The following is a 25,764-nucleotide window of genomic DNA, read 5'->3' as shown; positions in this document are numbered from 1 at the left end:
CCTTGGTTCTATACCAATCACCGTGCAATACTTCAAAAGAAAGCGGTTCGTATCTCGTGAACGACTTTATCGTGTTGTCAAGGGCCTTACGCGATGTTTTCCCCGATCAGAGTCTCACTATAGAGCGAGACTGAAAAAAAAAAGAAGTCTATCAATTATTTCTTTGCTTTTCATTATGGATAAGAGACTTGCAAGTGCATCGATAATCGATTGGTCATAGAAAAACAGCCGACAGGCTAAACGAGCCGAGGGACACTTTGCCAACATTCAATTCAATCAAATAATAAAATGCGCCGTGTTGACGGTGGATTTAGCAATGGGGCAACGTAATACACGACCTCATGTTTCCGCCATCAAATTGAATTGCGTTCTTTATATATTTATCTATATGTATAGAGAGAAACATTAATTATTAAACAGCTGATTTCTCGTTTTTGTATATATAGCGCCACCGGTCCATAACGTGACCCTTTCGTAACGTATAGACAAGCGATCGAGAGATCCAGCTGCACACGAGTTATATGCATATAGTCAAAAATCTATGAATAATTGAAATCATTCGACAAACAGAGGGGAGAGTAAAAAAAAACATAATCAATAAGTCACTTGTGTTTCTCTTCCGTTTGCTTTCTATGTTAACGTATATGAATATTAGTTTAATTTTTCCATAGAAAAATTCGATTCCGGCAAAGGGCATTCGCAGTTTTAGGCATTGACTGATGGAGTGCTGTGTAACACATCTCCAATAAAGGGTGGAGTCGCTAGTTATTAAAACGGGGCACCGAGTCAATCATCGCTGATCCTCTTCGTGTCGTGTATATACGCAGAGACCGCGTGAGCTGTGATTGGTTTCCCCTTCGTTCTGCTTGATTTCCCTGCTGCTGTTCCAGCAGTGGCGTTCCAGTAATTGAATTTTTTGTTATTCAACTGCAGACTGGATGTCCGCAAGACCTCAAATGCCACAAAGTCACGGCGTGCTGCACATGCAGTCGTGTCTATTACATTATGAAAAAAAAGCCTGGACTGCGTTTGTTTTTTTTTTCTCTTTTGTGCGGAATGAAAAAAAATGTTGGAATTGAGGGGAAAGACGAGGAAAAAGTTTTGTTTGTTTTTTCTAGTCCCCCCCCTCTCCATGTGATGTATACGCGGGCAGGTCATCCGGAAGTAGCTGTCGTGGAATTGATTTATTCCATGACGCTTTTTTGTGTGTGGCCTGAAAAGAAATACCCCGACATATTTAATTCGACTGCTACGTTGTCAATAAGTTAAAAAAAAAAACAGTGTGTTGTTGTTGTTGTTGTGGTCTTAAACAGGCCAGTGTAGAGGGACGAAACAAACCTGCTGAATGAGCTGCAATGCCTCTTATTTTTCCGTTTGTGCCGAAGTGTTTGATTTGTAAATGGTCACGACAAACACAAACGCGTCTGGGACGCCATGGCGCGGCGGAAGTTTGTCTTTCGACTTAACAAGTTGACACTCTCTTTATGTACGTATAAATATACATACATTTCCCCTTCTTCTTCTTCTTCTTCTATACGTCTTGTTTCCCGTGGCAGACCGTGACAACATGCGTTTAACTAGACGTTCAATTTCTCAACCGCATTTGGCTGGTCTCACACAACACGCACCTCAGAAAAAAAAACAGTTTGTTATTCTTTAATTCAATCACGACAAAATGGTTGGAAAACGGGGGGTGGGAATATAATGATGATGTAATGATTGTATACGATATGTTTTGTTTCATTTTTAGTGTGCGGGGAACAAAGAATGGCTTGTGCCACATACAATTTTGAATCTAATTTTGTCCCCCCTCTCCTTTTGCGGTTGGAAAGAAAAAGGATCCGCCGGAAGAGGTCAATTGCTTTCAACACCGACGGAGTGCATTTATAATTGCTATTATTACATACGAGCCCTTGTTTGTGTTGTAGACGAGCCATTCAAGTGAAAAAGGTCGCATTTCATTCACATGAAAAATTCAAATATCTATAAGCCGCGGGTGATATACGCTGACGTTTTAACAAGCCAGAAAAGAAATGTTGTGTTAACTGTATATAGAATTGAATTTTCTCCCCTTAAAAATATATGCGAATCGAACACATGCTGCCTTTTAGTATTCCGTTGGCTGGCTCTATTTTGGAGCGATTGACGTCAACATAACAGATCGCTATATTAGCAATGCGATAGACGGCTATGGGAGATTGACGTGCTAAAGCTGCGTTCCAAAGCCAAGAAGAAGAAAAAAATAGAGAATAGATTTCTCAATTTCTCTTCCCCCTTTGGTCATTGGCTGATTGAGCGTTGAATAAACGATCGACAGGGGGAAAAGCAGGGCAGAACGTCTGATCGAGAGGGAGACACACGATTGTGCTTATAGACTCTCTTTCCCAAACAAAACTGGCATCATGGGTGGGGTAGACTTTTGCTGGGGGACCTCTAAAGAGATTTTCTTCTTGTAATACACACACACAGGTATACGTGGTGTGTGTATATAGAGGCTGACTGCCGATAGAGATATAGATGGAATAACAGAGACATCAACCCGTTCGTGCAGCCAGACACGCGACACAAGTTTCTCATTCAATAACTTGTGGTTTTTATTTTATTTTTCAGAAACCGTTTGTGAAAAATGGATTCTTTAAGTAATAATAAAACAAAATGGCGCCAGAAAGAGAGGCAATTTAGGGCGTCTATTGTACTCTATTAACTCACAATTTCTTTGCGTGTGTGTGTGTGTGCGTTTGCCGAAAAGAACGAAGATGTCGCCCCATTTTTATTGCGACGCTCGATGCGACGCCCCGTTCTTTTTCTTTTTAATGGCAAACTTTTTTAAAAAAATATGGTCGGTATACATTGGTGGTAGAGCTTCTTCTTAAAAACATTCCATTAAAGTGATGTCGTATAGCGTCGCAGTGTCTTCGATGAAAGGATTGCGCAATCCGGTCGGCAGACGAGACACAGTCAAAGTTGATGAAAACAATTGAAAAAGGGATACCACGGATGAAGGGAAGTAGAAAAAGAGAGAGCGTGCGTGTTATCAACAACCTCTCCCCCTCCCCCATTTTTTTTTAACCTGTAAACCCCTTGTACTAAAGGATTCCAGTCTATAACAAACGCGTGTATAACCGAGAAGGAAGGTAAAGGGGGAAAAAAAAACATTACCGGCCGGATATGACACGTCGAATGTTATAGCCGGAATTGGATAATATATACAAGTGTCTTTTCCCCTCTCTTTCGTCACTTGTCTCTTATCTTTAACACCATGCGACTTTCCACGTCAGACATCGGAAAAATGCATACTAATTGTAATTTCTTGGTATTCAGCGCAATCGATTCATTCCGTGTCTATTGAACTATATAAAGTGTAGCTCTGGATGCCATTTGATGTGTGGGACGAGCGCTTTGATTCTACGCATTCAACAACAACAAGAAAATCTAATAAAATAAAAGGGGGAATATAGAAAATAAGAAAAATCGAGTCAGAAACTCGACGCAGCTTTATTCGGAGAAGTTGAAACCCCGCCTCGTCCATACATGGAGAACAAACTGTGCGCTCGCGCTTTACACAAGAGTGATGAATAATTTCTCTCCAAAGATAGTTTTTTTTTTCTTTTTTTCTCTTTTTCTCTTTCAACTGAAATAAACATTTTGCCTTTTAATTTTTTTATCTACCGGGATTTTGGTTTTTTTCTCGATCCCGGCAGCTGACATCATTCTTTCCCGACCAATCAAAAGAGTCCAAAAAAAAAAAAACGAAATAGATTATTGTGTTAAAAAAAAAAAAAATGGGGGCGATGGTGTTACCGATGGCTGGTTTAAAAAAAAAAAAAACACGCTGCTGGCATTGTCTCTCTGGTTTTTGTGTGTGTGTTGCGCACATACATTGGACTGGAAGAAATTTGCATCAGGATGAGATGACGTCAAGTCCCTTTGGAATATATCTGCGTGTAAACAACGAACGAGTTGTTGACGAGGAGACTGTGTGGGCGCTCTATCGTTCCCATCATGTTTTCTTACAACATTTTATTTTTTTCAGACGCCAATAACTGGAAAAAAAAATTTATATATAATTTCTTTGGGAATTTCGTTTTTGCGCGTGCGCGCCCAACTTGAATTTCGCTTTCAAATCGAAAAAAGGGAAATTTATATTTTACAATTGCGCGTCTGGAGAGCGAGAGAGAAGGGCACATATTATTAGATAGAGGATTGGAAATTTCTTATGTATGTGTTATGATGAGAAATATAAATATACGAGATACACACACACACACACTGAGCTCATGAATGAATAATGAAAATTTGTGCGCGCGGGTTGCCGGACTGGCCGAACTTTATATGTGTGTATGTATACAGTATGTATATAAAACAAAAAAGCCGATAGAGATGGAGAAAACGGGCGTGGTCCTATCGAGTCGATGGATTGGTCTAGCCAATCATCGCGTCCATTACTTTTGTATGATCAAAAGCAAAAGCGAATAGAGTCCCCATCATCCGCAAGGGCAGCATCAGCAAACACGTTGCATTTGTCTTCCTGTCGGGACGGTCGAATTCAAACGCATAGGCAACATTGTGCGTCTATAAATTATGTATTACCATCCAAATAGACGAAATCTCAGCTAAACATTTCATCGGCATTCATCGCCTTTCTTTGTCTTCAATAGGCCACTGATGTATGGCGTTACATGGCACGTTATTATAAGAAGCTAAAGTTGACTACACATCTGCGAAAAGTTCTATACGCCCTATTGTTTTCTTTTGAAATGACACTCGCATCCCATCAAAACTTGATTGAAAATGCTTCGAAACAAGAGCCGAAATTTCAGAAGGGACAAATCTTTTTTTTTTTTAAAAAAAAAAAAGACGTTTGGAAAAATTCAAATGGGCGTGTAGAACTGCAATCCCTTTAAACATTTCGTTTGAAATCATTTTGGATGTGCACAGAGGAAAGAGAGTCGAGATAAATCGTTGTTGTTGTTAAATTTTTCTTTGGCTGGAACAGCGTGCTTTTGTGTAGGTGTTTTGAAAATAAGGAGACGTGCTGACAGATGGAGGGTTGTGATGTAACCAGGCAAACGAACGAGTAACATAGCCATGTACGATTCCCCCCTCCTTTGTCATTTTACTGTTTACAGACAGAAGAGAAATCGGACGGAAAATAACAAACCAAAATACACCACTCCACAACGCACTTGAAAACAATCATTTTCAAATGTATACCCTCTGAAATGTCATTTCTCTTGATACGATTTTAAAATAGAAAAAAAAAAGAGCCTGTGGGGGACGTGATGGAAACGTTAAGATTCGGATGAATGGAACAATGTCGTGAATGGATAAAGTAGTAAAACGACAATCTTTGCAAAGTGTGAAGCGCAACATAATTTCCATTAAAAAATGTATACAGAGGAGCCTGTGTACATGGAATTAACCTGTTTTTGCATATACTTTACATTCAACCGGGGAAATAATTCAAATTAAAAAAACAAAAAAACACCCCTACAAGACACGCAACAGTTTTCCGTTAGACACCACCATCTAGCAGCCGAGTGTGAGTTACGAAAAACAAGTGACTGTTGAAAAAAAAGGGCCCCATCCAGTCCTCCTCTTTCGTTCCATTTCCCTTGGTAGATTTAATTTTTTCAGTACTCGAACGGAAGTCGATTTGCCTTTTGTTGTTTCGACAATCTTTTTCTATTGTCAAATGCTGGATTGTTCCACGTTGGCTGGATGGCACTTTGTACACGGAATAATATGCAGAAATATTTTTATTTTGATTTCAATTTGTTTTGGCAATGAACTTTGTCCGACCTGCACTCCGATAACGCAACATTTTTATCGGCTGCACGTAAATCAAACATTTGAGCTTGGAGAGAAACGAAGAAAAATCAAAATGGCGTCACATTTCAATGGACGGAAATCAGTTGAAAACGCGCATTCAATTGGAAATTGAAACGAGCCACTTTGCAACGGCCGAATGTCCGCTCATTCACGGACATTCTTAATCTATAGAGACAGATTTATCCCTTTCTCTCTGCTCTTCTATTCGGGTGAACCGAGGAATTATTATTAATATTATTATTTATTTTTGCATTCATCAGACGTTATTTACAGATGACATAAAAGCCCCGCGTTTCGTAGACAGCTCAGCTCTTTTAAATGGCAGAGCTTCTTTGCTGATTAAATATTCAAACACGATCGGATGATGACGCAATTAAGCCCTATACGCCTACGTGCTATACACAAACACATGATGGCCATGCATGCGAAATAGATTTCTCTTTGCGAGTATAATTTTTTTTTTTTTTTTAGAATAAAATCAGACGCACATTCCAAAATAAACAGAGTAGAAAGATTTGATCTTCGTCAAAAGTCAAATGAATCAAGGCGTCTTTCCAAACAAAAGGCCTATAAATGGCTCTACAAACTCTCATCAGACAACGCAAAAATGAAACAAAGATAATCAAACGAAAATTTAAAATAAAAAACAAAAAGCAGAAGAATCGAATTAAAACTTTGGTCAGCCATTTGTTAGTTTCATTCACAAAATAATTGTGCTATTTAAAAATAGAAAAACACATTTCGCTCAATTGCAATTCAAACCTAATTTTCCATTTGATTTAAAAAAAAAACAAAAAAAAAAAAAAATATTTTTAGGCCGTTACGTGTCGTTTCATGTGCAAGGCAAGATGATCGGAGCGCGAAAAGGCTCTTTCGCAGAGGCGGCATTGGAAGGGCCGATCGCCCGTGTGTTTGCGATAGTGGCGGGTGAGCTCGTCGGAGCGGGCGAACTTCCATCCGCATCCCTTCCACGAACATTGGTACGGTTTCTCGCCCGTGTGCGTCCTCAAATGCGCCTTCAAATGCGACGATTTCGTGTACGTCTTGGCGCATCCGGCGAACGAACACAAGTGCGTCGTGACCTTTTTGCGACCCCATCGTTTTCTCCCTGAATTGGTTGTTGCATTTTTATTAGAAATTCAGAAATTAAAACAAAAAAAAAACAAAAACTGACCGCGTTTAGATTTAATCAACGGCCCAGCCGGGCCGGCTGATGTTTGACCTGTCGGCGGAGGGGGAGGCGGTTGCTGTTGCGAAGTCGACGGATGCAACAAATGCGAGTGATGATGATGATGATGATGATGCAATTGCATCTGATTGTGATGATGGACGGCTGAAGAGTTGAGCGTCTCGGCCGTCACCTGAGGCGAACAGGGTGGCGTCGAGACGGACACCCTCGTGCCCGGCGGATGGTGACGACCAAACGGTTGGTGATGGACGAATCTGCCAGCGCTGGCCGTCAAATGATGATGCGACGCTGCCAATACGCCCTGCTGATGATGCAGGCCATTGTGGGCCATCGGGACGGCCATCGGGACGGCCACCGGTCCGTACGCGTAGGCCGACGGATGATGATGACCGAATCCAGCGTAACTGCTGTTACTATTGCTGCTATTAGGCGACGGGGACGGACTACTGATCGACGGATTGCTCGACGCCCTATTGTGAATGACGTGATGATTAGACGCCGCCGGCTGGTAGAGGCAATCTCTCGCCGTAGAAGATCTGCTGGCGTATCCGCCGTGCTCCGCCGACGGGCTCGCTTGATGATGCAACGAGCTCGACGGATAATAGTGATGCTGCTGGACGTGATATTGCAAGTGATGGCTGGCCGCGTTGTTGCCGAAATTGTAAGAGCCGCTAGTTTCGTCCGTTTGCTGACTGATCAGGTCGACAGGTTCGTTTTTAATAACCGGCTCGCCCGTCATCACATCAGCGTAAGTCGCGCCCTTTTTTTTGATTTTATTTCGTCCGAGAAGAAGAAAAAAATAAAATAATAAATAAAATAAATAAGAGTGTCAAAAATGGAGCAATAATATTCCATGAATTATTTTAAAATAGCTTTCGCCATCGAGAGCAATTTTTTTTTTAGTACTGGAACGATAGCCTTCCGGCTCTTTGGTGTGTGTGTGTGTGTGACACTTGGCTTTATGTCGGGCTATTATTTATTCAGAAGCAAAAAAAAAAAAAAAAAAAATGTTGTTGATAAAGAACTAAAAAACAAGGGCCTCGATTTCATTTCGTCCAGTGGAAATAAAACATTTGAATGAAACGCGTCTTTGCTTCTTTATAGGCTAATAAAAAAACAAAGAGAATCACAACACGGAAGACGCCATGTTGTGATTGATACGTTAAGGTGCCAGTCTATCATTATATATCAAACGTTGTGTTTAGTTTCCCTTGTGATTGCGAAGAGGGGCAAACCATCCGTTTTGCGGGTCATTTTTCTTTCAAAAAGACACGCGTCTATGTGTTTACATCTCTTCAGAGTTATTTCTTTTTTTCTCGTGTTTTTGGGGTATACTTGATGGTTGATGGGGTGCTGCTGGAATCCTGGATGAACAAGACTCATCTGATGAGCTGCAATCGGATGATGGATGGCATGGTAGTGATGGTAGGCGAGCGGGTCTCCGCCGGAAGGGTGGCCAGCGGTAGCAGCGCAAGCGTTTGGACCTTCATCCAATAAAACGCTCTCAATATCTTGCCACATCTGAAGTGTTTGAATAAATGAAAAATAACAAATGTTTCTTAAATCATTCACACACACAACAAAAAAATCGAATAAACTCGAAGAAATGCTGATGAATCTGATGGCCCTAATTCAACCCTAGCGGACCAATAACGAACACAAGTTGACGCTTGGCTGAGGCCGGAAAAAGGACGCTCGGTGACTTGATGTTTGGACGGGCCGGCTATTATCCCATTATTTTAAATAAATAAAATAAAAAAAACAAAGCAGAGGGGAAGGGGTATAATAACTTGTGACTCGAGACGGACGCATTAACGAGCGTAACGATATACACAAAGAAAACAGTGTGTGTGTGTACGCAACTGAGATTGTTACATGTGTGACGCACGTGCCGATATAGTGTGGGCCGTCACTTGCTGGACTCGTTTTTCTTTGTTGTTGTACACAGCCTAACATACGAATGCGCGTTTGAAAATAAATAATCCCGGAAAAAAGTTGACTGACGGACCGTCGCGGTTTGTGCGCATTTTTCGACAGAGAAAATGATGATCGATCCGCCAGAGTTGTCATTTTTTTTTTAAATTTGATTTCCGTTATTACATGTCGCTAGAGTTAAGTCGGAAATGGTGAAAAACAAAAACAAAAAAGACGATGATTTGGGATCCATCTTGTTACGTAAAATATGTCAGCGCGTTAACGACATTGCGCAGGCGTATATTTAAATGTGGTTTATTGGTGAATGGACCGCGACTAATTTGATTAACGAAAGGGGTGCCACGTCTTTAAAATTTTGTTCTTGTCTAAACGTTTCTCTCATTTGAAAGGCCGTACTTGCTTTCAGATCGCTCCATCATTATTACCTAGAAAACGTTCACGTATCGCTTTTCGTCTTGTGGCAACTATGAAATCAATGTGCACAGAGATAGGCTTTCCCTACATGTTTAATGGCCGTCTGACGGATTCACCTAGGAATGTATAAAAGCTACACCTATATCCCCAAACTTTTAGTTTTTTTGTTTTTTAATTAAATTTGAACGGGTACAGAAAAAACACAAGACTGGAAAAATTGGGATTTTTAAATTTCTTGAAAACAAAACATCGCCTAAAGGGAATATATAAAATTTATTTTTTTCCCGTTTTCGTTCTACGTAGATGCGTTTAAAAAATTATACGTGCACGTAGTCGCAAACCAGTTCAATGTTTTCGCCTGTTTTCTTCTTCTTCTAAATCAAAGCAAAAATAAAATGGGAACATACAAAAACAGGCAAACATCACACGCCAATTTACATCTATTGGATGATTTCAAAAGCCCGTCCAAATTTCTATGCATTTCAAGAGCAAAAAACGCACGGAATGCATCTAGGCCTAAAACAAACACCTCCCCCATTTTTTCTTTTCGAAAAAAAAATTCTTTTCTCTTCTTGTTTTTGGTTTTTTTCGGGGGGGGGGAAGATGTTGGGTGAAAACATTAACTTACAGTCGTATAATAAAATCAAAAAATTCAAAAACCAAAAGAACATGCACACGCCAAAGATTAAAATTAAAAAAAAAAAAAAAAACTAAAAGCCAACGAAACTCGGATAAAGAAAGGAGGTACGTCGATGAGCAATAACAACTTTGTGTCACACGAGATTGCACTTACGTCGGTGAGATCCGTCATCTTGTTGAGTCGTTGATGATGTTGTTGCGGCTGGCCGTGGGCTGGCGGCGGCACGACGGCTGCCATATCGCAAAGTGAACGGACAAAATTCTTCGTTCTCTTTTTTGCCCGAAACGGACCCTCACCAACCCTCCCCCACCCCCGTTTTCTGTTCTCGTGCCACTATTGAACTCTTTCGCCAAAATAACAAACAAAAAACAAACACACGGCGGTACGGTTTCACGATATGAAAAGGCAATCAAAGGTTTAAGTATGGACACTTAAAACCGAAAGAAAAAAAAGGCCGACAAGAGGACGCGCGTTGGCGGCGAAATTCAATTTCGGGTTTTTTGTTTTTTTTTTCTTTTGTTTTCCTTGCGAAATGACAACACAGCACACGACACACCAATAAAACTGTTCCTTCTTGTCGCCTCTCTTTCTTTCTTGTCTTTATTTGCTTTAGCGTTGACTGTAAGAGCAAATAGGCCAAAACGAGCCGAAACGATGGCGACTTCTTTTTATCCTTTTCAGATCGAAAATGGACACAGCCAGAACGAACGCAAGAAAGAAAACAAAAAAAAAAAAACAAAAACTATTTTTTTTTTTTTGTGTGTGTTGTTGTTGTGGAGTGCGTTCTGCCGGTTGGTCGCGGCGGAGCACCTGTCCAGGTGGGCAATGCTTTCAGCTCTGGCGCAAGCTCTGGCTCTATTGTTGGCTCGAGGAAATAAAAAAAATAAATGTTACATCGGCAGCTCCCCCTATTTCGCCCGACAGAGGGAGAGAGATGTTGCGTGCAACTGTGTGTGTGACGTTGTTATTCCTCTCTCTCTCTCTCTCTCTACTCCCGGGCTTCTTCTTTTCTCTTCTATCGGTTGTCTATTTGAATTTTTTTTTTTTGTTTCCATTTTATTTTGTTTTTCATTAAATTTTACCCGTGTCTCTTCCCCTGAATGCAGGAAAAGGAGGAGGAGCTTGGCAATGTGCTCGCCTCCTTTTCATTCCCTTTGGCATCCGTTTGCGCATGACGTCAGCATTGGCCAATGGCGAACGCCAAGTCCCGCCGACTCGTTTTCCTATTTCTCGTTTCTTTTCTCTCACGTTGTTTACGTGTGATTTTACATTTTCTTGTTGAGCAAGAACAAGGAAGAGAGAGAAAAAAAAAAAAGGGGGGTTGTCCTCCTCGTTTGAAAACTCCCGCTAGACGAGGGGGGACCGCCATCACTCCCCGGGATAGGCGACTTGTCGGTTATTCGCGTGACTGTCAATTAAACACGCACACGCACAACACACGACAGCCTCTATTTCTCAGTTTAGTTTTTATTTTGTGTTGCCTGTTTGTTTTCTTTCTTCCTCTTCGTATGAAATAAAAATAACAAAACTAAAACAACAAACAAAAAAAAAACGCAAATTTTCTCAGACGATATCAAATCTTCTTAGGAAAAAAAATCAGCTAGAAGAGGGCGGTGAGGTGTCAAAATAAAATAAAAAAAATGCCGATATGCATACGCAGCAATTTCGATAATAAAGAAGAAGCTCATGACGCGATAACATCGAAAATCAAACTTCCAAATCGCCCGCCAACTGTATGAAATATTATCGTGTGTACACAGTGGCCACAGGTCGTGCCCGTATCTCTTAAAACTAAAACTAAAACTAAAAATAAAATCAAAATCAAAATAAAAATCAAGTTTTATTTTGTGATGTCTAAGAACTTCTGGAACAACTTCCAATATCAAAATGAACTGGTATATTTATTTATTTTCATTTTTATTTCTTAAACCAGAGCGGGTTGCGTGTTTGGCCTTAAGAGATATAAGTGGTCATTTATTTATTCCCCTCCTTCACGCACCCTCCCCCTGCCCTTTTCTTTTGTGAAGATAAAAAAAACAAAAAACAAAAAACAGAAAAAAGAAAAATCAAAATCAAAATCAGGAAACGAGTCCGTTCTGTAACTCAGGTGATGATGGATGAGGAAGTGTCTGGCTGCTGGCCTGCCGCACTTCATTAAAAACACCTAACAGACGAGAAGGTTATGTATTTAAAAAAAATATTAATATATTAATATAACGAGCGATCAACATTTCGTTCTTCTTACAAGAAATCAAAGAACAGCGCGTTCAAGATTGTCCGAACTGCGCCTCCAGTTGGAAAGAATCAACTTCAACATTGTGCCCATTGGCGCCAACCAAATGGCCCCAAAACGAAATAGGCAAATCAGAGCAGCAGACACTCGAAAAACAAAACTGAAACTTATCATTACGTGTGTGCGCGCGCGCGTTTCTATTAAACGAATCAAATCAGCCAGAGGTGAGCACGTCAGCTGTTGCCAGTTGACAACAACAAACAAGAAAACAACAAGACAGTGATGGAGAGCCAATCGCTTTATCGATAACTGCTACTCACTTTCCTAAATGAAATACATTTTTTTTTTTTCGATCTTGAAAACAAACAAAACACAACATGTTGCGTCAACTGCCAACTATACCGTGGGAAAAGACTCTGGGTTACGTATATAGGTGAGGGTATGGTAGCCTACACATGTTCGATTGAATGAAAATGGCCACTTCAAGTTTAGGCTTCGGAAATCAGGAGAGAGAGAGAGGGGGGATGTTGCGCAGACATTCTTGGCATTTCTATGTTCGGCCATCAACAAATTGAAAAGGATCAAGTGCGGGCATTCAAGTCACCACACCCATCGCAGAATGAGCCCCACACCAGGGGAATACTAAAGAGCACTTCTATAGTTCGTTGCATATTATATACAGCAAACCACAGAGAAAAATAGCTTTTGGATGAGTCCTAAGTATCGCGACTTGTTTCGGCCGCATAACGTTCACGTTCGTTGCGTCTTGTTCGATGCAAGCAGCAAAAGAAACATGTTTTTTTTTGTTTTGAAAATGTAATTTATAAAAAGAGCTCATATAGAGAAGGGAGGCTCCTCTCTCAGTGTCGGCTGTGATGAAGTGTGGCCGTCTGCATGAAAATTTGTGCTCTTGTTTCTCGCCAGAGAAAGTTTGAAGGATTAAAAAAACAAAAACAAAAAAAACATATTTATCTAGACCGGGCGATAGATAATTACGATGCTTTACAAAGCAGAAAACCAAAAAGATAATCCAGAAAAAAACAAAAAAACTCTTTTGGTAATCGATTCAATCTGCATACAAGTGTGAGCGGTGGGTGGGCGAACCGTGAGCGATAGCCTCGTGTATTTTCTCATCGCATCTCACCGATCTTATTAATACAGATACCCTTAATTATATAGATTAACCAGCCAATGATTTCGACTCGAAAAAACTCCAATAAAGAAAAGCACAGTCGACTATGAGTTATATCAAATTGCGTGGTGATGTCATGAGCTAAAAAAAAAAAATAAATATATATAATAATAATAATAATAATCCGCCCAATTGCACCTGTTGGCCATCAATAGCCGCATCCTATACAGCACATAATATTTGCTTGTCAAAGGGTGTGCTGTGTGATATCATCCCTTAACCTCCGAAGATTGGAATCACCCAATATATCAAGTTACCCATATCCAATGGAATGCGCATCGACATCATCGCCCTCCCTTTTTATTCCATTCCAAAATGATTGCTGAGAAAATATTTTTAATAAAAAAATCAACACACAAAAAATGCAATGATTTCTAGAAATGTAATAGAAAAGTCTGATGTTTGAAGAGTTTTTTTTTTTTTTTTTTTGAACAGCAAGAAGCTGTTGATACGTGCAAGGAAATGATGTACGATAGGCAGACGAGTAGGGATAGATATAGCATGTGATTAAACATCCCCCTTTTGAATATTGAGCTGGCCCATTCATTTAGCCGTCAACTGTTCTCGGTGGAGGGACGTCCACGAGCAATGCAGCAACTGAACTTGCAGCACGCGTCGCCCATTTTGCCCTTTAAAAAAAAAAAAAAAAATGATACATCTAGAAAAGAAGTGCGTTCTACTCTGTCATTAGGCACCGAGCACCGCTGAAAAAGAAATTTTCAAATGAGCACATTTTCGCGCGCTTTTATTATTTTTCTTCTTCAAATATCGCACACCTGTGTGATAGCGGCAAATGATCATTACACACACCTCCCCCCCCCACACTGCAGTAAAATAGAGGGGGGAATTAGAGGGTGCGAAATAAAAAATTATGTAATCCAACTGATGACGTATATGAATTTGAAAAAAAGAAAAGAAAACTAAACGAGTAATTCTGTTTTGGTGGTGGAAGGTGTTGATCAATGATTTATGATGATGGAAAAGTCAGGTTGGGAAAACTTATATAGGACTTGAAGGTTTTTGTAAGGGGCACTTGAAAATGTGCACAATTACATAAAAAGGGGGCGCCACAATTAGAGGGTGGAGTCTGAACCGCTAAGGGTTTGGCTGGTGATTGTATAAGGCCCCCATTAGTTATTATACATATCCATTTAGACTTTTTTCTTTTCTTTTTTGATTATTTCTCAGTCTGTGCCTACATCTTGTTTTCCCCTGTGTGTGTTTGCAATCACACGTTTTTGAAGAAAAGGGACAACAGAAACAACAACAAAAATTTGCCAATCATAAAGAAAAGGCCCGAAAAGTGATTGGTTTTAAGACCAAAATCAAAGAAATGAGTCACAACGATGGCCTCACCAATCCACCTGTAAAATATTTAAAAAAAACAAGAAATGCAAACGATTTCCAGTTGATTTCTTTTTTCTCTCTCTTTGTTCAAAGTTCAATAGGAGTACAGTAATTCGAAACGACAGCTCCTTATATTAAAAAAACAAACAAACTGCAATTCTCTGCTTCCGAAGAGGGAAAAAAGAAATGGCTGTACGCACGTTCGCATCACGAATTCTGACCATTTCCAGCAATTTCCTTCGAGGAGATTCATTTATTATTGCCTTAAAAAGAGAAAGAAACGTCCCATTTTTAGTTTGGGATGGAGGGCGATAAGATGCGTCTCGACTCGAGCTTTTTCTTCCTTTGCTATTGAAACGTTCACATATTTTTTTGATTTAGTTGCTGTTTGAATCGGCACGTGATGAGGCTATAAAATATGTTAAACACATAAGCCAGAGATTGAGTTGGCTTCCTTCGACTATTAAAAATATATATATATCTGCGCAGAGTGCCGTCTTTTAAAGACTGGCCACGACGGGCGGTAGGTCGTCAGCTAATTGAATACGTGTGTGTGTGTGTAAAAAGATGGTCCGTGTCTCTCTCTCTCTCTCTCTCTCTCTCGTCATAATAAAAATCAGCCATTTCTTATCAAAGATTTAGATCAACGCAACATTTTTATAGATCACAGCAGATGACCTTAATTGGATTGAAACATCAGATCCGACATGATTTCTTTCGTATTTTTCCATAGTGGCATTTGATTGAATTATTCATCGCTTCCCACCGTCCGTTTGAAAAAAAAAAAAACGAAGAGCTGTAAAAAAAAAAATTTTTCTTGCGCAAGATAACAAGAAAAACAAAACAGGTCGATTGATTTATCCGAAACAATATCATCAAACGGTCGTTTATAATCCCCATCACGTATGGACCACGGTCTACACGGAGAGTCGGCATCCTTCACCTTTTTGTTTTTCCTCTCCCCCTCCCTCAAACTGTATCTTAATGAAAATGAGAGCTCTTATAATAAACAACGTCTATAACCTCTTTTGTATATGCAAAAGAAGAGGATCAAACCCCCCCCGTTTTGTTCAAAGCGATAGGGGCATCATCATCTGTGCAGCACGGAACACATTTCGTATAGAGTGTATACTGATCGGCCTTAAACACGATCGTGTGTCATAGATATGGACCTATTCTATCGTCATATTTATTGAAGGGGCAAGAAGAAGAGGGTCGGCCCTGTTGATAATATTCAGACAAAATTTGTCGGTTTTTTGTGATGCTGATGACTGTTCGATGCACACAATATCAATCGCCATAAATTCAAACGAAATTCTTTCGGCCCGCTCATGAAAAACAAACTTCCTTGGCGGGTTGCATCGTAATATAGAATTTTTCTTTCTTTGTAAGACTGGCCATTTATAGAAATTAAGTGAAAAGAGAGAAGAAGAAAAAAAAAAAAAAAGGGCTGAAAGAATTAGCATAGGTGGATAAACACGAACTTTGTTTTCTAAAAAACTATAATATGGCCGCCATTCAAAAGCCGATTCCCCATCATCAAATAGCAGACGATTTTGGCGGGTAAACAAAAAAACAAAACATTTTTTGAAATTTCGCTCGCGTTTCTTTAAATGAAAGATAATTTTTTTTATTTTTTTAGAATGTTGTTATTACTCCCCACCAGGAAGAGAGACAGACGCTTTAAAAATAAAAGGGTCAAACGGTATATTTTTTTTTAAAGAAAAAAAAAGCGCCCAAAGGTGATGAATCGATTTCTGGCGTGATTTAATCTTATTACATCAAACGAAATTTTTCTTTGCCTCTTTCTGATTGTAGTCGCATGCTGTTACTAAAAAAGAAGAAGAAGAAAATATGAATATTCAGAGCATCTCGTCTGATGATTTTTGACAAGTGGCCAAAGGTTGTTTATACAAGCGGCGTGTGTGTGTGTGTGTGTGTGTATAGAGAAGCGCAGGGCCAGTTTTAATAAGAGACACACACACAAAGCTGCCAGTTCGTCCCTTCGTTTCTATAATAATTTGATCTGTATTTGTCCAACTAAACGAAATTCGAGTTGATTAAGAGCCGGGCCTATTTGTTTACAATTCCAGCGGCCATTGATATATAGGTTGGTTTGAATATATGAATACATACAACGACCGTTGTTTTGTTTCTTTCGTTTCTGGAAACAAATCGAATTATAACTCGGCATTTGTGTGTGTGTCTCGAGGAGAGAAAAAGGGGACGGTCATTTCCAAATGGTTTTTAACGTTTGATTAATCTTTTTTGTTTCTCCAACTCAACGATGGTAACGAGCTGTAATGACAATCAAGGGGGGTGCCTACAAGATTGATGAAAAACAACAATCAAACACATTTCCACTCGAAACGAGAATAGCCAATCAGAGAAAGAGAAACTTCTTTTGAGGATCGTAAAATTTTAAAAAATCAAAATAAAATAATAATAATCTTTTCCCCCTGTTGTTTGATGGTGATGAAGAGGGGAGGACCGAGTTTAACATGGAATTTTAACCAAGGATCTTTGAATGCATTGAAAACATTGAAATCGAATTTGTTGATTTAATAAACAGGTGGGGCCTATTGGCAATAAAAGCGCGATCGAAAATTGATTTCTCGTGACTTTTACAACAACAACAAAAATGAGCGTCATTCAAAAAAACCAAAACAAAAGCTGCGAGAAATGCGCATCGGTGGTGAGTCATTAGTCTTCACCTGGTGGGTGGTTTTCTCCCTCGTCTTGCGTACACGGTGTTGTCGGGGCGCTCTTAAAAGAGAGAGAAAGAGACCCAAAAACGGATTTATCTATTCGTTTTCAAATTGTTTCGTGTCCGCGGCTTGTTCGCAGGTGCAAGTACCTGCCTAATATTTATCATCGTTGCCTCTCTTTCAACATTCTTCTTCTTCTTATCGACCGGCTAAACAAAGGAAATGTAACTCGCAATGATGTAATATTTAAAAAATTTATGAATAATTAAACTATTTTACATCAAAAATTTGAATTCCAAGCCCGCGCTTTGCCCCCACCCTTTGCAAACGTAAAAAAACAAAAAACGACATCAATTTTTGAATAAATTCAAACAAAATCAGCGGCTGATTTGAATAAAAATTAAGATACACATACACAACTCAGTCGGGTATCGTTTAACAAGGAGGGCATCAGCTTATCATCGCGTGTAATTTAGCCATTTAATATAGTTTTGGGATTTTTCCATCGGAAATAACAGGGGCCCTACGAAATGAATTCCCGTCTATACACAATCAATTTTGATACAACGCTACTTCATAATCACTTGCACGTCCACTGCTGGGAAATTCTATACGAATTCAAAACAAAAAAAAGGCCCTTTCCATTTCTTTTCAAATATTCCCCAACGTTCGATGCTGTTGCACGAAGCGAGCGACTTGTAATTACATTGATCAGGTGCCAGCACAAATGTATATATAAATCTATACAGAACCTCAATTCTTCTTTCAAAAAAAAAATAAAAGAAAACAAGGGAGAAATGAATCGTTTCGGAGAGAGAAACATGACCGTAAGTGACGGCTGTCTTCTTTTTAAACATTGCCGTGGTACTCGTTTTTCCATCACGATAAGCAAAAGCGGCGGCGTGAATCCCAAAAAGAGAAAAATTTTGAATGAAATAGCCAACAGCAATTGATAGCGTATAGTAGCAATTGTTTTTTTTTTAAGTCATCAGGAGCTATCAGACCACCGGCGCAGACAAACCTCTGAAATGGCTCAAAGAGAAAGACAATAATTGAAACGGATATTTTATTATTATTTTTGTTTTGAGTTTCAGGCGCCCCGAGGCTGAATTGAGAAGCGGCTTCTCTTTTTCAAGACTGATGTGCTGCCGTGTTCGGTTATGATTATTATACACAAGCATTTTTTTTTTTTTTAGACAAGTCAAATCACAAGAAACATTGAATTAAAATTGAAAAAAATAAAAGCTACTGAAATCGACCGCCATGTTCAACGAGGAAAAATAATAAATAAAATTAAAAAAAAAAACAGAAGTAAAAACACAACATCAAGAGAGGCTCCCTCACTTCACACGTCTTCGTGTTTTTTTTTTTTCAAAATCAGAAATTGATTTTGTTTTTCGAATAAATAAAAAGTCGTGATGTCTCGTCAATCGTTGCGGCTATTTGATAATCACACGGCGGCGCGCGCATTAAGCGCTTCAAACAAAAATTGGCGGGAATTTGAAAACAAATTCAAATTCTTTTTCTTTTTCATTTCTGAATGAATTCAATTAGTAATTTGAAGGGAAAAAAGGAAAACGATGTTCGATGTTATTAGCGCAGCGTTTCGTACGCCTTAATATAATTTTCGAATAAATGTTGGGTTAGAGCGTTAACCGATGACGGATCTGAAAGCGATCCGTCTTTTTGTTGATGTATCAAATCCAAACCACCCACCATCGTGTGTTTTGAATAAAAAAAAATTAAAAATTAACGTTGATGCCGGGACCCGATAAACGGCAATTGCCAACGTTAATCAATTAACCGTAGCAGCAAAACAAGAAGACGTTGTGTAACAAATGAGGGCAACAAGTTGAAACGACGTCGCTCGCGCTTAACTGAAATGGATCGAGAGTTGATTACCAACTGATTACACATGCAATTAAGATGAAGAGAGAAAAAATTTTCTGATTTTATTTCCGCCCATTTTACTTGAAACTAAGCAAAAATTTCGAATTTTTTTTTTTCTTTTAAAAATAAAAAAAAAAAATTAATGATATAGTAAAATACACTCCTGTTGGCGGGCCGTGCATTACTACCAAAGAAAACATTTCGTTTTCTTTTAAATTTTTTTCAGTAAAAAAGAAAAAAAAAGAGTTAAACCGACTAATTTGCCTACCATTGTACACACAAACGTACAATAGAATTGAATATATTTCAAACCTTTTTTTTTTATTGATTGCTTACTGCCTTTTGAGAATCTCCAAACCTTCCCAAGCATTAGAAAGAAAACGCGTCAAATCTACACTAGAAAAGAGAGAGAGAGGCTCTGTCGTATTGTTGAATACCGACTGATTTGCATGATAAACATTAAAGCATTTTCAGATAAATATTTTCGCTTGACTGAAGAGCTGCTGTGTGTTTATAGACTGTGTCTTGTGGGCCAAGGCGCTCCGAGACCTTGTAATTAGATATGCAAATCCAAACGGAGGTTACCTTTTTAAAAAAAGCGCGCGCGCGTTCCACACTTTGGAAACCCCGGGTCCCGAGACAGTCCGGGTCTGAATTTTTGGACGTCTAAAAAAGAAAAAAACGTTCAACCTTCACAGTGTGAAGCGCGCTCTTAATAACCGTCATCAATATAACCACGCGAGCAAGCAAAGAAGAAAAAAAAAATGAGCCTGGAACATTTTATTATAATATGTTTCAGGCGCTCCTATCCTGCTGTTGCATTTTGCTTTTCGGAAATTCCGAAAAATATATTTATTGTTTTAAATTTAAAATGCCGAGACATAACATTCAATTTCAAATTAAATTTTTTTAAAAATGTGAAAATGTTCCAATTTTTTGGAATCGAACACGTCAAATCGAAAAATGCACGCGCACACACAGAGAGAGAAAGTTTGGTTAAGGAGAGATTCATTCCTTACAAGGTAATGTTCAATTGGAGTCGTACCTTCCGAGACGGCCTCTCTCTACGTGTGTCTGTTGCCGATGAAATTTCAACTAAAAAAAAATAGTTAAGTTCAAACACTTTGACGCTTCACGAGCTGTGCAATTTGAATAAATACACAGTTGTACTAAAACAAAAAAGAGGGGGGGGGGCACGATGACGGAATCATTCAAACCAGTTAATATTTTTGGTTGGGGAGTTTTCGAAGCTTTAGAACGTCATTTATAATTGGTCTCTCCGTCCTCGGCAATGCCCCCCAAAAAAGGCAATTGGTGACATCATCACCAAGCCAAAGGGGTGTGGGGGGAAGCCTCGAGAATGTAAGGGGGGAAGGGGGGAGGAAGGACCGGTCCGTCATCATTGATTCACGCCGACGATTATTGGCGCGCGAGCATTGATTAACTTTGAAGTCCGAAAATATATTCGTGAAACACGCAAACAAACGAGTTTTCTTTTACGGGGGGAGTGGGATGGCAAAAGTAGTTAGAAAGGAGAAAGAAAGAAAAAAAGATCACAAACGACCTCAATCAAGGAGCCATGCGATCTCGTCGTTATTATTGTCTCTGCTTTCATTGAATAAATAATCGATTTCTCTCTCGGTTTTGAATGTAAAAACCATCGTCCATGTGGTTCAAATATTCAAATCAAAATTCGTTATAAAATCGGTGATGTGTCGTGTTTGTTGATTGTGTCAGATTAAGGCAGTTGGTCTTCATCGAATCATTTGGATGATGGGTCAGAGTAAAACATAAAAAAAATGAAAATAAAAAATCTTAAACAAAATGAAGGAATTAAAAAAATTAAAAGACTTGCGAGTCTCTCTAAAGATTTAAGTGTCGGAGAGCACGCAATACTCTTTAAGGTTTCGTGATAAACGATCACGAGCTGTTTGGACAAAGGCAAAAGTAAGGGGGTTAAACTGGTGCGTTTTTTTTTCTTCTGCAGAGTGAAAGAAAATTTATTATTATAATAAAAGAGACAGCGACAGTTAAATGATGATGACTCAGTTTCTCTGTTCTGCGCTTACGACACCAGTTTTAAAATATCGGTCAGCTGGTGCGCATTAAAACAGGACACAACAACAACAACAACGAAAACGAATCATAATTAAATAAGATTTTATTTCAACACAAAAACGAGTCCAGTGAGAGACGGCCGTGACGATGATCGTTTGAATAACGAGAACTAAAAGATTCTTCTGTCATTTATTCAAAATTAAAACAAAATATTACAAAGGGGCAAAGAATTCATATAATCAGACGATTACGAGAATTTGAAAAAAGAGAAAAATGAAGTGAGAGGCGACGGCACAGCGTCAGATTGGTGCAATCAAAGCCTCGCGTCCTTAATTACTGGCAGAGGGCAACACGCAGACAGCCATCCCGCGGGCCGAGAATTCTTTTTTTTTTTTTTTTAAACAAGAAGAAAGAGAAAGGTGATGGATGTCTTTCCATTTTGTTTCTTAGTCAATTCCCCTCATTTTATTACATAGAAAGAAAAATTTTGAATTTGTTGGAGGGGAAAAACAAAAAAAAATTCGTTTCTTGTAACTGAAAATCAGCTGATGTAGAGAGAAAAAAGAAAGAAACAATTGGTGGACAAGATTTTGGTTTGGCCGACGCTGACGAAAATGTCGCAATTAAATTCGACGTGATTAAGCGGGAATTTTGAAAAAAAAGAAACAAAAAAACACGAGTCCAAAAAAAGAGGAAATGCGTTTTGATGTTGGTTATAATCATTGGAAAATGAACAAGATGAATACATTAAAAGCCATCGATCTTCAAGTGAGAAGTAAGAAAAATGAAATCGAACTGGGCCCCCAATGAAGAAATCAAAACCTCCCCCTTTTTGTCTTTTCTTCTCTTGGCAGAGAAGAAAACGAGTTGATTATGCCGTGCATAGTCATGTGGGGGGTCGAATTTCCCATTTGCATAAAATCAATGAAACATCTCCTGCTCTTGTCAAAACTCTGATACGTCTCACTTCATTATTCCTCGACCGTCGCAACGGCCCGATTGTTACGCAAATGAATCACGACCGACGGCGATGTAGACCACACGGGATCAATCACAAAACGCAAAAACTGAGAGGTACACCCTTCAAATTTTCTTAATGGCTTTTTAAAAAAAAGAGAGAAACATCAAGTCGAGACATCAGCGAATTTCGCGACCTGTGATTTCGAGTCGGTGCCGATCAGTCGCAGCTGATACAGCCCTTCAAAATAAAAGAGGAACATGTTCTTCAACCCCATCCCATTTGAAATTGACTTGTACAAGCGATAAACAAGTGCCACCTCAAGTCTTCTTATAGGCAGACCTCACAGAAAAATGCACTTTCAACACACAGCACAAATATTGGCAAACAATTTGGCTTTTTTCACGGAGACACGACAACAAACATTGGAAACAGCCCCGCTGGGTTGGCTCAACGCCACATCACAAGACGAACACCCTCTGCTCTTAAGATTTTGTTTCAATGGAAAAAGGGGCAATGCGCTTTAGAAGAAAAAGGGCCATATAGTTCACCGCAAATTTACGAGTTGCTCGTATAACTGGCGGGCCTTTTTTTTTTTTCTTTTTTCCCTCTTCAGAATAGCTCACAGCGTTCACAGCCCCACAAAAGAGGCTCTCGTGTTATGTGTAGGTGAATAGCTTTCCGATTTATCGGCCCTCACCGAAACTCTGCGTCGTGTTATAGACTTTCAAAATCATATGCGCATCTGTATGCACACACACACACACACACACACACACACACACAACGTCTATAAATGTTTTAAGAGTCATTTAGAGACGTTCACAGCTGGCGGCCGAAACGGTGGGAGAGATTTCGGAAACATTTCGATCGGACCTTTGAAATGTTTCAAACTGCAAGAAAACGGTGTGAACGCGAGAAAAAACAGCATCGATTATGATAATTGGCCGACAACTTTCTTCCCCCTCCTCTCTCTCTCACGGATGTCTATTTACACATTTTGTTTTTTGATTTTTATTATCTCAGTTTTTCCAGAGCGGCTGCTGGACGGCCATAATACACAGCACAAAAATAAACAAACAATTTAAGATAAAAAGAAAATAAAATAAGAGGCGCATCGAAACGATGGATTTATTGAAATGATTTGCCTTTTTTCTTCTAGCCACATCAAAGTGTCGAAGAATGTGACCCCCTTGAGGTGATGTGTGCGAGTTGCCCCTTTTTTTTCTTCCAAGTTTCGTCGCTAGGGCACGTCTAGTGTTACCTGTGCCGGATAAGAAAGCAACACACTGGGCGGTCCTCTTGTGTTTCAAGTTGAACAATCGACTCCTACACCAACACACACCTGAAATCTTCTACCTCCTTGTCGTATACATCGTCGTCATCCCACTCGAACATTTGAATTTTTTTTTAAATTTCCGAATGTCTTGAAATTGACTGCACAAAGTTAAAATATGATTTGAATCAATCAAACGTTTACATCCGGCTATTATCGAGTCAGGACGTTTGATACAAGAATTATGTTCCAGTGTGTGTACACTGGAATGGTGTGTACCGTTCCCCCCCCCCCGCCCTTTGTGTTTCGTTTTGAATGATTTCTTCATCGTTGAATTGTTTTTCTTTTCGTGAAATAATTGAGACGTGTTGCACAGACTCGGCTATACAACGTCCAAGTTTGAAATTTTTCAAAAAACGAAAACAACAACAACAAAATGGGATAGAAAAAGAATATATACAGATAATATCACACAGTTTCCAAAAAAATAAAAATAAAAAAATAATTGTTTTCTTTTGTCACGACCACCAAGGAAGTCTGGCCGAGGACTTCTCCATCATTGTAAAGCTGATCAAATGTTTGACAGGTTTCTCCCGAAAAAAAAAGGCCCTTTAAATTTCGAAATTACACTCGACCTTTTGTTTTATTTAGTTTTATTTTTCCCCTTGAAAAATAACAGAAATTCACGCGTAACCAATTCAATAGGAAATAAGGCATTCAAAATTAAAGAAGAAAATCGGATGATTAGTCAACATCGTAAAAGACGCAAGGGCCGGTCGGTAAGCGCCTCCCGCCGTGCACTTGCGTGTGCCCTCTGTGCTCGCGCCAGCGATGATATTATTAATTGCAAACGGGATAGTAACAAATGGCATTACATTTTCTCCGGCAGACACACACACACACATGTAAATATATTTAAAAGAAACGAAACTGTTACAGAACCGCGTGCGACAGCTTCATTTATCTCCCGAAATGCAAGGACCTCCCCGAATGCGACGACGCTATTATTTTTTTTTTAATAATAAAAATTGAAAACTTTTAAATTTTGAAAAATATACAAAAATCAACGATTTAAGAAGGGGTAAATGAAAAATAAAAAGGGGAGAGATGTTGAGCCTATATAAATGATGACTGGAGATGATGCGATCACCTGTGCTGCATCCGGCTGAAATATCAGCCCCCGCGTCGACCCCACACCTGGATCCTTTGGAACTTTTGATCGATTTATGGCCATCGAGTGTGATAAACGTCCTGCCTACTATTTCTTTCAACAATTCCTTTCCTATTCTAACATAATCATCCACCAAACACGCATTTTTTTTTTGGAAAGGCCCTCCTACCTCCCTCAGCAATGGACAAAAGAAAATGCAGGTACGCGACAATTGAATTTCACCTTTGTTGTTCGATACGCAGAGCTCATTAAGGACAAACGTTTCACACTTGCTACGTTAAAAAAAAAAAAACTATTAATCATTTTTTTTTTTTCAGGAGCACGAGCTGCGTAGGAGGCGACTAATTCACACACACAAAAGGGAGAGAAGATGTCCCAGAAAATTCATTTAAAAAGAAGAAGAAGACGCGGAACGGGTCAAACCCTCCATTGTTCAAAGCGGCTGAACATATCCATACAGCACAACTCGATATATATAAATATAGACCCTCTTGTGCTGTGTGCAGAACATTTTGAATAATGCAAAGGTCAAACAGGTTGAGGAGCTCCCTCCACCAAAAAAAGAGAAAGAACAATTTCAAGACGCCCATCTTTCGTTCTATATGGCCAGTTTCGAATCTTTTGGCTGGGCTGCTGATCTGTTCCATCAGCTTTCGGCCATGTTTCTTCCGTGCGTAGAGGCCCGAGAGAACTGGGCGTGATTTCCGTATATCGCACTTCGTTTGTTGTATTTTTATAAGACGAAAAAAAAAAAGGGTGGGAAAATAAATAATAAAATACAACAAAAAGCCAAACAACAATAAAGGGCTGGGTCGACTCTGTGTGTACATATACAAATATATATTGGATTGGCGCAGACACACGTAGCAACGATGGAATATTAATCGGTTGATCGATTAGTTTTCCAATTTCCTCACACGT

At 39.3% G+C, this 25,764-nt stretch overlaps 1 protein-coding gene across 3 annotated transcripts in view; it reads right to left on the bottom strand.

Annotated features, from left to right (window-relative positions):
• Positions 1–6,054: 6,054 nt before the first annotated feature.
• LOC116925830 (Kruppel-like factor 2) overlaps positions 6,055–25,764 on the bottom strand; it is a 47,848-nt gene continuing 28,138 nt past the window's right edge. For 2 of the 3 annotated variants that reach the window (XM_045175209.1, XM_045175210.1), the window contains exons 4-6: positions 8,357–8,542; positions 7,007–7,781; positions 6,055–6,940 (exon numbers count right to left, since the gene is read on the bottom strand). In XM_045175209.1, coding sequence (XP_045031144.1) covers positions 6,645–6,940; positions 7,007–7,781; positions 8,357–8,542 — 1,257 coding nt within the window. In that variant the 3' untranslated portion in view covers positions 6,055–6,644. Of the gene's footprint in view, positions 6,941–7,006; positions 7,782–8,356; positions 8,543–10,163; positions 10,980–25,764 lie in introns of those variants that run through there. The other variant, XM_045175207.1, reaches the window with a different exon arrangement.

The sequence above is a fragment of the Daphnia magna genome, linkage group LG6 (genome assembly GCF_020631705.1).
Source record: "Daphnia magna isolate NIES linkage group LG6, ASM2063170v1.1, whole genome shotgun sequence".
Classification (NCBI taxonomy): Eukaryota; Metazoa; Arthropoda; class Branchiopoda; order Diplostraca; family Daphniidae; genus Daphnia; species Daphnia magna.
This window is presented reverse-complemented; position numbering and strand designations above follow the sequence as displayed.